The sequence below is a fragment of the Hippoglossus hippoglossus genome, chromosome 16 (genome assembly GCF_009819705.1).
Source record: "Hippoglossus hippoglossus isolate fHipHip1 chromosome 16, fHipHip1.pri, whole genome shotgun sequence".
In the NCBI taxonomy this organism is placed as follows: Eukaryota; Metazoa; Chordata; class Actinopteri; order Pleuronectiformes; family Pleuronectidae; genus Hippoglossus; species Hippoglossus hippoglossus.
This window is the reverse complement of record NC_047166.1, coordinates 17,132,183-17,145,316: the sequence shown is the minus strand read 5'-3', so window position 1 is coordinate 17,145,316 and position 13,134 is coordinate 17,132,183. Positions and strand designations below refer to the sequence as shown.

General features: G+C 40.8%; 1 protein-coding gene across 4 annotated transcripts in view; it reads left to right on the top strand.

The window, feature by feature from the left end:
• dnah5 (dynein, axonemal, heavy chain 5) overlaps nucleotides 1-13,134 on the top strand; it is an 84,014-nt gene that overhangs the window by 54,611 nt on the left and 16,269 nt on the right. For all 4 annotated transcript variants that reach the window (XM_034611782.1, XM_034611785.1, XM_034611784.1 and 1 more), the window contains 11 exons: nucleotides 1,093-1,230; nucleotides 3,157-3,292; nucleotides 3,638-3,819; nucleotides 4,379-4,513; nucleotides 5,392-5,547; nucleotides 8,071-8,253; nucleotides 8,911-9,015; nucleotides 9,320-9,458; nucleotides 9,843-9,957; nucleotides 10,931-11,121; nucleotides 12,299-12,420. In XM_034611782.1, the coding sequence (XP_034467673.1) occupies nucleotides 1,093-1,230; nucleotides 3,157-3,292; nucleotides 3,638-3,819; nucleotides 4,379-4,513; nucleotides 5,392-5,547; nucleotides 8,071-8,253; nucleotides 8,911-9,015; nucleotides 9,320-9,458; nucleotides 9,843-9,957; nucleotides 10,931-11,121; nucleotides 12,299-12,420 (1,602 nt within the window). The remainder of the gene's footprint in view (nucleotides 1-1,092; nucleotides 1,231-3,156; nucleotides 3,293-3,637; nucleotides 3,820-4,378; nucleotides 4,514-5,391; nucleotides 5,548-8,070; nucleotides 8,254-8,910; nucleotides 9,016-9,319; nucleotides 9,459-9,842; nucleotides 9,958-10,930; nucleotides 11,122-12,298; nucleotides 12,421-13,134) is intronic.

The window sequence follows — 13,134 nt, the reverse complement described above, 5'->3', positions numbered from 1 at the left end:
TGTCAGTACTTTGCGTTCTTATTACCTGATGTCCCTGCCTCCTTGTTTCAGGATCTAATTTTCCTTCTTATTTCGACCTTTGCCAAGTCTCATTTTCTCAATTATCTTTTCACCATTCTGTCTCCAGTTTCTTTTTCACATGGCCCATTTTTCTCTTTCACATTTTGCCATTCATCATCTCTCTCGCTGGCCCTCTCACCTCTCGTCCTCTCTTTTTCTCCTGGATTCACACCCATACACACGTTCTGTTTTTCTCTTACTTTGTACAACCTCCATGAGAACCCTGCACTTCTCTTCTTTGATCATGACCTTTTGCCTTAGTGTGGAACACAGCCTGGAGAATTGATTTTCTGGTTTCCAGCTCAGTGGTGGCTTCCCTCTAAGCTGGCCAGCCAGACTTCCAGACATAGATACAGTTGGACAGAAAGACGGGCACAGAGACGGGCAGGGATTACTGTTAAATAAATGCTCCAGACCTCTTCTTCCCCAGGCCGCCCAGTCACACACACACACACACACACACACACACACACACACTTAGCTAACTTGCAACTTTTTTGTAAATCTCTGTCTCTAAACGTCTTGCACAGCTGACCTCAGACTCCCTCACCCTTCTCATCACCCTTCTCTCGCTGTATATTTCCAGTTCCTCTCTATCCCCCATTGCCTCTTGTTAATCTCTGTTCTTGCATCTCCAGTTTGACTCTCGAAGCTGCGAGTCCCTACATCTGCACCTGTGACATGTCTTTACGATGCCAAAATCTTACAAAAGAAAATCAATTGCTTACCTTGTCACCTCCATTTTATTGTTTTTTCAAATTTATTTAATCTTCAGCTATTTATAGTGAATTTCATGCAAAAAATGCTTTTCCTTTTGCCCTGTAGACGGATGCTGTTGAAATTCATGTTCACAATAACACACAAGACTCCTACCGCCTTTTCTCTCTCATCATCCCCATCCTCATCTGCTCTTTCTTGTCTTTGGTTCTCTCTCTGCCACTGTCTCTCTGAGGACTGACCTTAACCCTGCAGGCTATTATGTGCAATCACAGATTATCTCTTTCTCCCACCATCCCTCCCTTTTTCTTCTAGGCAAACTTGGCAGTGCAGGAGTGTCGTCTGATCTCAGCTAATACGGACCTGCAGAAGGCTCAGGCTGAGCTGGATGCCAAGCAGGCAGAGCTGGATTTGGTGACGGCAATGTATGAAAATGCCATGGCGGAGAAACAGGTCAATAGCTTTTACTTTACATCCGAGAAACGTGTCTAGAAATCACACACACACGAATATGCACAGTATGTGGTTGAAGAACATCTGAAACAACAGTTGGATCATGTGAAAGCAAATTAATTATTTAAGGTGTGTTGCTGCTTCTACACCTGGAATTACACACCATGTTAACAGGGTTTCTGTGGGATCTCAAAAAGTCCTAAATACGTTTAAATATCACGTACTAGGTCTCAAATATGTTTAAGTAGGTCTTAATTATGCTAACCTTAATTTAATGCTATTACCGAGGTGCCTTAAAATGAGTTTTTATTTTAAGAGAAATTATTTGGTTCAAACAAGACCAACATGGACCTGATCATTTTGCCTACAAACACTATTTATCTCAGTACACTCTGCTTGGATGTGGCAAGTTGGTTATGGGTAAGTGTAAATTAATCTGGGATGCTGATATTCCTTTAAATCTATCGTACTTGACATAGATCTTTCATTCATCATGGTCTACAAAAGGTTTAAACGTTTCATGGTGAAACCTGCAGAAACACTGCTAAGCTAGATCTGCACCAACCGGTGACACTCTTGCAACTATTCATTTTAAATCAATTTGTGAACTGCATATATATTATCTTCTACATCTGGACATCCAGTGTTAGTCTGTTCTACCGACTAACACTTTCAATTACAGTTTAATTACAATTTAAATTATGCTTAGCTGAGTGTTAATAGCGTGGCAGTGCACTACTTAGCCTGGATCCAAACAGGTGATCCAATTTCCTTTGTAATTCACTTACAGCTGCTTCATTGATTCAGCTCATAATTTCCTGGAAGAATCTGTTCTTTTACAGGAGCAATGATTTATTCACTTAAAGTGTATTTAATGGACAAACATACAAGAACATTTTACCCTTAAGTAAAATAAAATGTTGTGAAAAATCGTAAAAAATATGTTGGATCACTTTACAAAGCTAATTTATGAAATTAGGGTCATTGACCTGTACATATTTGTAAAAAAAAACCCTAAGCTTAGCCTTGCTATTTATTTTTTTAAATATAGGGTAGAAAAGTTTAACTTAGCCTGAAGTTACTGCTGGTGTTACTTACGCAATTTTCACAATACATTGTTTTATGCTAATATGTTTTATGCTAATATCACCAAATGAGCTGTAAACTGAAGCCTCAGAAAAGAATGTTCTGTTTTTGTCTGTGAGTGCAGAGTGAGGCCTGTGAGTTTGTCTACTCTGTCTGTGTGTATTTTAACATCAGAACTATCTGTTCTGGGACAAATAACAGAATATAAATGAAACAGTATTTGCATCAACACTCCCTGATTAGGAAATCAGGCCGGCCCAAGTTGACTCTTTTTATAATTTTGTGATTAAGACGTAGGACTACCGTTCATCTCCTGGGGCCAGAGAGAAGATTGAAAGCCTTTCTTAATTAAGAGAAAGCCCCAAACCAGACAGTCTTTATTGATGACATTATTGCTCTTGGAAAAACAACCTCATTATTGCCTGTGAACAGGTGATGAAGAGATAATTGTGATTAATGGCTGACAGAAGCCTTCTCTATCACGTTATGATAGAGAATGCAAATACATTCATCCACCAGGGGTCGAGGGGTCCTGAGCCAATTGACCTGCATGGGGCACAAGGAGGAACACATCAAACAGTGATAAAGACAATATATGATGTCATCAGCTTTATACCGATTGGGCTGGGATTAAAAACAATCAAGTCACAAACAAAAGTAGATTATTTCAATTCAGAATCATGAACATTGTCCATATACACAAACTTGAGATTAGTATAAAGTATAAAAAGGTATAAAATACGTGGTATGGTCGGGTTAGAGTTACATGGACGGAAGGATGGATTGAGGAAGTGATCCATTAACCCACTGACATGTTTAACCGCCGTCCCTTCCCATCAGACACTGCTGGAGGACGCTGATCGATGCAGACGCAAGATGCAGACGGCGTCCACTCTCATTAGTGGCCTTGGCGGCGAGAAAGAGCGATGGACAGAGCAGAGCAAAGAGTTCGCTGCACAAATCACACGCCTTGTTGGTGGGTGTAACCGCTTCACTGTCACTCTTTCTCTGCAACTGAATAATTCATAATCTGTCATTAAGAGCATTGATTTGTTTCTGTGATTTATGGAATATTTTTGAATGAATTGACCTTAAATTACCAACAGTTTGTTAGTGTTTTTTTACATTTCATTACTAATGTGCTGTTAATAGAATACAATATCCTATATCAACACATACTGTATTATCATAACCTGACACAGCATTTCTTCCACAATGGGCTGTTTCTTGATTGTGTTGAGTTCTTTTTCTGTATTTAACATTAGTTTAATACAACACGTATTGTGTATTTAAGCTAAACACTTATTACTCCTTTTCCCAGGCGATGTTCTTCTAGCCACAGCGTTCCTCTCTTACTCCGGCCCCTTCAATCAAGAGTTTCGTAATCTGTTACTGAACGACTGGCAGCAGGAGTTGAAGCAGCGTCACATCCCATATGACGACAATCTCAATCTGACTGAGCTGCTCATCGACGCACCAACTGTTACTGAGTGGAACCTGCAGGTCAGTGATCGGTTGTGGTAACTGTACACTGAAGCGTGCACTAATGTTGTACATACAGTATGTGATTTATGCTGTATGGTGTTGATCTAGTCTGTAGGATAGGAGTTAGTAATTAGCATTTGCAGGATCTTTTACTCAAACCATTACAATTACAATGGTGTTTACATACATCTCAGAAAATGTTTAATCTTTTACAATGCAAAGTGTCTTTACTATTTTAATCCGTTTACAATGTTTATAACATATCTATAACATTTTTATTCTCATATTTCTGCCCTAAAGTTGCGTGATCTTCCGCTTCGTTTCCTTAAGTTCTTAATTTTTAACTTGTTAAAAGGGGCTATATGAATAAGGTTTATCATTATTGATAAAGTTTTGTATGTTTTCTATCAACACCACATATGGCAGTTGCCTGACTGTGGTTCATATATCATCAGTGATGGTTGAGCTTCTTTATGAGTTGAATAAACATACTCATCATTTAACTGTTTCACTTCTAGAAAATCAATGCTCAAATAAGCGATTAAACCTCACAATTCATTTGTGTGCCGTCTTCCAGGGTCTCCCCAGTGATGACCTTTCCATTCAGAACGGCATCATTGTCACCAAAGCCACACGTTTCCCGCTCCTCATCGACCCACAGACGCAGGGAAAAACCTGGATCAAGAACAAGGAGGCCAGGAATGAGTTGCAGGTTTGGGATCTATTTTTTTTATCTTTACATTTCCTCCATCACACCATCTGTATTTTTTTAACCTTAGAATGTGATGTTTTATTAGTTTGGATAGTCACAACATGCAGACTGAGGCTGACCATTGAAGTTTAAGTTGGATGACGGAGCAGTCAAGTGTGTGGGTCCTTCATTTAACAGAAACAGACGCCTCCCAGTTTCTGTTTTATAGATGAGGACAAATGTGATTGCTGCTCAGTTGAGGTGTTGAGGTGATTTAATTACAATCTCAACACCATTTTCATCTCAGTGTTGCACGGTCACGCATACGTAAAAGTGGGCGAAGGATTATTGTCTCCAGAGGCCAATAACGTATACTCGCTGAATGTGGGCGGTGCAGGATGTGACGCACACAGAAATCTGTTGTGTGGTCTGTAGTCCTCTTAGGTCAATGCCAGTCTCACTACTCAAATAAACAAACAAATTTCATGTCCGACATCATGTAATGGCTGGTTCGACACAGGCAATATCAGGGTGTCCTCCCTATTGGCTCTCAATTAAAACTACTGCCAATGACATCCAAGTGGGGTCAACAACAGAAACATGGATGCTGTTGGTTGAGGCTTTTGTGTCGCTGATCAAACTTCACCAATTTGAATTCTAATTGCGGATTTGCTTTGCCACAAGAAGTGAATGTTTTATTCGGCCCTTAGCTTGCACAGAATAGAGGTGAGTTTGAGATGAAGGTTTACTACTGCTGCTACATTTGACTGTGTGTGACCGTTGGCTTACACCCCCTCCCTGCACTGACATATTCAAAGAGGTGGGGTCTGGGCCACTGCATCAATGTTGAGAACTGCTGTGTTCATCTTTTAATTCGTGGTTTACTTCTCTGACCCCAGATCACCTCATTGAACCACAAGTACTTCAGGACCCACCTGGAGGACAGTTTGTCTCTTGGGCGCCCTCTTTTGATTGAGGACGTCGGGGAGGAGCTGGACCCAGCACTCGACAACGTCCTTGAGAAAAACTTCATCAAATCCGGCTCCACTTACAAGGTAACGTGGCAGAAATAACCCTTCTCAGACCCTCATGTTCCAGATCTTAGGGGGGGGGGGGGGTTTCCACCGTGGTGAGATGAGTGTGAAAGGGGCAGGTGTGTTTTGAGCGCTGGTGGGAGGCGTGATGGGACTTGGCCCGCTCCCTCCTGCCATGCCAGCTGTCACACCTATGCTGACGCAGGTTGATAAGTTCAGATGTGGGGGAAGGAGCCTGCTAACAGACGCAGCACAACATGGGTGGTGCTGGCTGTAGGTGGAGAGGGTCTTTAGCTTCTCCGATCACGCCAGCTGGAGCACCTTTACCCTGTCTGGGGACTGATCAGGATATGCTCATTGCACTCCAACTGATTTCCACCATGGCGAGTCTAATAAGAGTTATAATGAGAGAGTAACCCATTGAAAAAAGAAACGTACAGTATTCTATAGAGGTTCAAACCAGCCTCAAAAAACTACATTTCCTGTTGATGGGAAATTAAATTTAATAATGAGTGTCCTCCCGGGTAAATGGCTTTTGCTTTTGCATTTTGGGTGGTAAACGGACCACTCTCTGTCTCAGCATCCTAATATCCTGTAATGTTCCATTGCAGTTAGATATTTTTGATTTGGAAAATTGGAGGGCATGGTTTGAATGGTTCTGCATTTTATTAAGCCAAAATTGACAACCCAGAAGCAGCCTTTAGGATGTGGAGTCTGGTTATTAACAGGAAATACAAAATTGTGCATGACAAGGAATCACCAAATGGGTCTCTCTGCCAATAAATTGGTTTGAATTTTCCAAAAAGCGTTTTTTATTGCACACATAAATTTGTCTTATCTGGCTTTCTTGTAAAGCTTAGAGCAATCATTTCCACAGAACTCAGTTAAGAGGTCAGTGGAAATGCCTTTTTGTCGAAATGTTCTAATCCAGACAACCATGAACTTAATTTACCGCACTGGATGTCACAACAAGGATGACACACACAGACAGTCATGTATGGCATTACATTGACTCACATACTGGACATTTACCCTAAGCCTAACCATAGTTACTTGCCTCACTCTAAACCTAACCTTAACCTTAACCTTAACCCTTATCCTAAACTTAACCTAACTTTAAAACATGTCTTCACCTTAAAATGTAATTAATGACACTGTGGGGACTTGCTTTTTGTCCCCATAAGGAAGACAAGTCCCCATAATGCAACTGAGTAAACAGATATAGGTCCCCAAGTGAAACCTGGACCACACAAACACACGTGCACTAAACTAAATCCTACAGTTCGTAAAAAGGTTGTTAGAAATATGTGAAAGCCTGCTTCCAAGCATTTCTGTCTCTCTCATCACACCTCTCAGCTCGTGCCTCTGGCAGATGCTAGTTATCCAGCAGCTGCCTCCCTCTGTCTCACACATACATCAAACAAACACACACAAATGCACAAACGCTAACACATACGTTGAGCATTAAGTACATGCAGAGAAACTTGCAAACACTCACACCCCGTGGTGCTTGAAGTAAGCCTGCATTACCACAAGTCTTCTGGCTACTTAAAAAGAGGCCCAGACTGATCTACGTTCTCCCCTGTGTCTCCCCCCCCGCTGCCTCCTGAACATGCTTCATGTCTATTAATATCTTGGTGTGAGGAGGCAGTGAAGGTGCCTGCGCCCAACAGCTCCAGGGAGAAACCGGCTGATGGATAATTAGACGTTATACTGTCATGAGTAATTAACCACTGATCAGAGCAAACACAAGCAGACAAAAGGAAACATATACACACTCAGGAAATGTTTTCGCAGCTGTATCTACAGGGTGTCAGATTGCTGACACTGGCATACCTTATCATGTTCCTCAGCAGAGCTTACTCATTCATTTTCAGTGATGTGTGGAATCCACTTTAAAGTGGCTGTCATGACAAATGTGTGGTTACGTGTAAAGTCGTGTAGAAAAGGTCTGGGTGAATAATGAAAGTTCTGAAAAATACCTTCCCTCCACAAGTTTCTTCCTAATGTACATGTGCTTTTCAAACGTATATTTATATTTTCAGTGCAAGAATATGGTCAAAATGGCAAGAATAAAGTTCAACTTAATCACAGACTTTTGCATTGTGAGAATAACATTGAAATGTTGAGAATAACGTCAATAATGGTCCATCAAATCCAGTTAGAGGAGTGATGGACAGCTATGCAAGCTGCCATCTTGTTCCATCTACCCAAACGGGTGTGGTTTCTTCTTCTGAACAGAAGATTTTTGACACAATTACCAAGTCCCAATACTGATCACCACATTATGTTCATGTGCTAAAAGATAACGAAGAAGAACCATTTCAGTATATCTACACAAGGCAATTTGTAGAGGCAGACATATTGATGTATTCTGAAACGCTCAACTGAAGATTTGATCTTTTCCCTTATACTCCCTAATATACGGCCCTCGTACTCCTCCATACATTGTTTGTGCTCTCCATGTTGTTACTGTGCTGTTAGTATACAATAGTTAACTTCCCAGCTGGTAATGAATATATATCTATGACACTCTGTTTGCAGGTGAAAGTGGGAGACAAAGAGGTGGACGTGATGAGCGATTTCAGGTTATATGTCACCAGCAAGCTGCCCAACCCGGCGTACACCCCCGAAATCAGTGCTCGTACCTCCATTATTGACTTCACCGTCACCATGAAAGGGCTGGAGGACCAGCTCCTAGGCAGAGTCATCCTCACAGAAAAACAGGTACACAAAATGACATCCAGTGTATATATAAATGTTTTAGCAATTTATTTAAATCAAGGTGTGACATACTCTTGCATGGTTCCCAGGATGTTTACAGTATGTTTCCGCGGACAGAATGTACCACAGACAAACATGCATGTAAATGTAGATCTGTAGATAGGTTATTATCGCCCTAGCAACCATGATGCTCTTTAGACATAGAGCAAAGAAAAAATACACATCCTGATACAATGCATATATGTACCGATACCAAATATATACAGAAAGACACCAAAAGACTTCATTCCTTTATTTGGGGGAATGTGAGGAGCATTTGAACTACATCTCATGAAAACCTGCCACATGAAAGTCAGACACTGTGGTGCTTGTGAAAATATGTGTTAAGTCCAGCAGTATAATTGATTTAAAGCACATCTGTTTAACATGTGACTGTGCTCTATACAGCAGCATGTAAATGATAATCGCATCAGCCTCACCACTAATAAACAATTTCTCCTGAATGAGAAGATAAATCCCACATTTGCTTTATTTTCCTTTTGTCCAATCCCAGGATAACATTTATTAACGGTGAATCTGCTGCTCAATTTCACGGTGTAAAACATTTTTGAATTAAATTATCCCATGGCCAGTTTCATTTTTATGTTTTTATGAAACTAGGAACTGGAGAAGGAGAGGACAGACCTGTTGGAGGATGTGACATCTAACAAGAGAAAGATGAAGGAGCTGGAGGACAACCTCCTCTACCGACTGACCAGCACACAGGCAAGAAAATATATGTCAAACTGTGATACATCTCAAAAGCAAATTTGATTTCTATTTCTAATCCTAAAACAGGTTTATCTGATTTCTAGTGTTTTCCTGCTTTACAGAAGAGCAATAGGAAAAATGGACTGTTGGTGACATTTGCTAAAAACATATCTGCATTAAAATGTTGGCCGGGGTATTTGCTCCCAGAGAGATAGTTGTCCTTGCAAAGTATAATTCTTAAGTCTATAACCACAGCCATTTCATGAGTGATTTTTCTATTTTTATACATTTTCTGATTTGCAAATGTCTCTCTGTGTAGGGTTCACTGGTGGATGACGAAAGTCTGATTGTTGTCCTCAACAACACCAAACAAACAGCTGAAGAAGTCAATCAGAAATTACAGATTGCTGCCGAGACTGAGATTCAGATCAATGCTGCCAGGGAGGAGTACCGACCTGGTAAGTCACATACGCTAACAAAACCATTTTTACTCTGGTCAGTCGCAGAACGTCTGCTGTGTTTCTGTCAATGTTCAGTCAGATTAAAGTAAGTCATTTAGCTTAAGTAATAGGTTCGAGAGAAAATGTCCCCACAACACGGTTCTCTTACTTTATTATAAGGTTTTTCTAACTGTACTATAGTTGTTGAAGTGAACAGTTTGTTAAACTTCGTCATCAGTTTTTTTGGATCATTCACGTGTTAATGAAAGTGTGTGATGGGACTTTGTGTCAAGAAATTATCTTTTTCATGAATGAACTCTTCAAGAACTCAAATACAAACATGTGGCTTCAACAAACACACTTCCTTTGCCGTTGCGATTGTTGTGCTATTGTGTTTTTCAGTGGCCACCAGGGGCAGCATCCTGTACTTCTTGATCACTGAAATGAGCATGGTGAATGTCATGTACCAGACATCTCTAAAACAGTTCCTGGGAATCTTTGACCGTTCTCTGGCGAGGTGAGAATACTCTCTCTGTAATGATTTCTTTTTCCAATATGGAATTAAATCTACACACCTTTGCTGAAACACACGTAACATTTTAGTTTCTACAGGGAGTGATTCTGTGCAGCTTCATGTCAGCTTTTGTCTAACAAAGCTGTCCCACAAATGTCAGTTATCTTTGTACTACACAGAAACTACAATAGCAAACAGATATGGCCATGGTAGTAAGCTTTGTTACAAGGTTTATTTTGTTGTTTAAAATACATGTGAAGTTGTGAGTGTAACATTCATAATTTGGAGCTGTCATGGTGACATTGTGTCTCTTGTACTTGATCAAGTGTTATACGACAATAGTGACGCCTACCTGGTCTGTATTTATAGCTCTCGGGGCAAAACACCTTTTCAATCACTAAATTCTATGCTTTTGCTGATTTGCCTGCACATGAACAAATCTTAATACACTTACAAATGTCATTACATTACAGAATTTTACATGTTTACAAATCTGCGCACACACACACACACACACACAGATAATATTGCCATTGTTCCTACAGGTTGAACACTGATTCTTTAACTGTGATATTTTGATTTTGAAAACAACACTCTGTTTATATGCAGCAAATAGTTTGCAGTGCCTGAAGTACACATTACATGCAGTGACAGTGCATTTTGACCAGCTGGCCATAGCCCAAATAAATACTCTATGAACCATACAAATAATATCAAAACAATAGCAATATGCTTATTGGCTGCATGTTTTCACATAATTCACAGTGACCAAGCGCCACAGACATCCTGAACCTCACAGTCAGTGCTCTCTCAATCTGAACACAATGTGATCCTTACTCTACATTTGATTTGTCGGTGTTACTGTTACAGTTTAGACTATGTGACATTACACCAGGCTATCAAAGTGGCTGATGGTTAGATATAATTTGGATGAAACCCTATATATATCATGTGCTTTGAAATCCTACTTGAACAGGTCCACCAAAAGCCCCATCACCAATAAACGCATCAGCAACATCATAGAGTACATGACCTTTGAGGTGTTTAAGTACGCAGCGCGGGGTCTGTACGAAGAGCACAAGTTCCTCTTCACGTTGCTGCTGACGCTGAAGATCGACATGCAGAGCAACAGGGTCAAACACGAGGAGTTCCTCACGCTCATTAAAGGTAAGAGGCAAATGTCAAGAGGTTTTGTTTGAAAAAAAAGCTCTGTTGTCTTGTTTACTCATGCAGCTGAAAGCATGGATTGATTTCTTCTTGGTCTTTTTTAAAGACTGAATTCAAACCTCAAAGCTACAAGTGTTGTACATCTATGAGTCAGCCTCCAGGCTCTTTGATGAAGTTGGACTGAGGCTGAATCTATTTTCCGTTTTTTATTTATTTATTTGCAGTTTTTCATTATTTACTAGCCAGATATAGATTTCCCTTAAAGCTCATATCAACACTGACACATATTTCAAACATATTGGTAGTGTTGCAGTTCAGTGAGTCAGAGAGATGGAGAGCTCCTCACCACAGGGATAAAAGCCAGCAATGACAACTGGCACGGCCACAACAGACAGTCTGCTTCTCTCATGCAGCTTCACCATCTGTCAGCTCCAACCTGCTGAATATTGACACACGACAGGACTTGTGGATATTTTTCATGTCTATGAAACATTTTGGTTATTTTGCATTTTAATATTTCTTTTCCCTTGTTTAAGTGGAGTCTAGGTTTCGCAAAAATCTAAATCAGGTGCAACCTAAATGTTTTTACAGTGATATTATCGTGACTTTATTTCATTATGGTCCATATAACCAGAGACATGTCTTAAGGTGAAGTTTAGGTTAAGGTTAGTGTTAAACACAGTACATGTTAGTGCTTGTAATGTCCTCTGAGACTGATGTCATTGACACAAGACTGTGTTTGGGTGTGTTCATGCTCATGTCTGGTAGTGAGGACAAATCTTGATTGGCTGGTCTTCATAATGCCAAAGGGCTTTGGGGTTAGTGGTAGAGTCATGTGTAGGTTAGGGTTTAGGGCATGGTCTTTTATACACAAATGCAGGAAATGGTAATCATCTCCCAAGGAGAATTACGTATCACCTTTGTCATCGGTTGAGGCAGTCATGTCAAAGTTGACCTTAAGTTTACCAAAAGTTGAACATGCAAAAGCCACGCTGTGGATTTGCTTCACCATAGTAGAGGGATGTGTCATTGGGCCCCTCGTTGGCAGAGAATGAAAGGGAACGGGAGGCTCACCACTGCTACATTCACGTATGTGTGAGAGTGTCCTTATAGTTAGGCATGTGTTCAGTACACCTCCATGAACGCAAATCTATCTGTGTGTGTGTTTCTCCTGCAGGAGGTGCATCTCTGGACCTGAAGGGTTGTCCACAGAAACCAGCTAAATGGATCCTTGATATGACCTGGCTCAACCTCGTGGAGCTCAGCAAAATGTGGCAGTTCACTGAAATATTGTCTCAGGTACAACACACACACACACACACACACACACACACACACACACACACACACACACACACACACACACACACACACACACACACACACACACACACACACACTATTTGTGTCCTGACAGGTCTATGATACCTTTTTAACCTACAAGACCTTTTACTTCTATTTATTCGGACTGCAGACAGCAGTGCTGATCTGTCATCTGTTTCACAAACACAGACACACACACAGGTTGAGCAGTGGTCTCTTGGTGCTTTATTAAATGTTTTTCACTGCTCTCCTTTGCTCTAGAAAGCATGTCAATATCAGCCACGTGTCATCTGTCTTTTGTACACACACGCACGCGCACACACAAAGACACACACACACACACACACACACACACACACACACACACACACACACACACACACACACACACACACACACACACACACACACACACACACACACACACACACACACACACACACGTCACCCAGGTACATATACACACACCCTTATGGGTGACTGACAGCCTGGTGGCTCCCATGAAAGCAAAAGCTCAGTGTTCTGTGAAATGAGCTTAGTTGAAGAAACTTCCAATCAATTACTTCTGGCTGAGCATGAGGGCGCAGACACACATACACACACACACATGTGTGTGTGTGTGTATACAAACACAAACAGGATTACCCCCCGCCCCCCAAAAGAAAAAGAATTGCACAAAATAATATAATA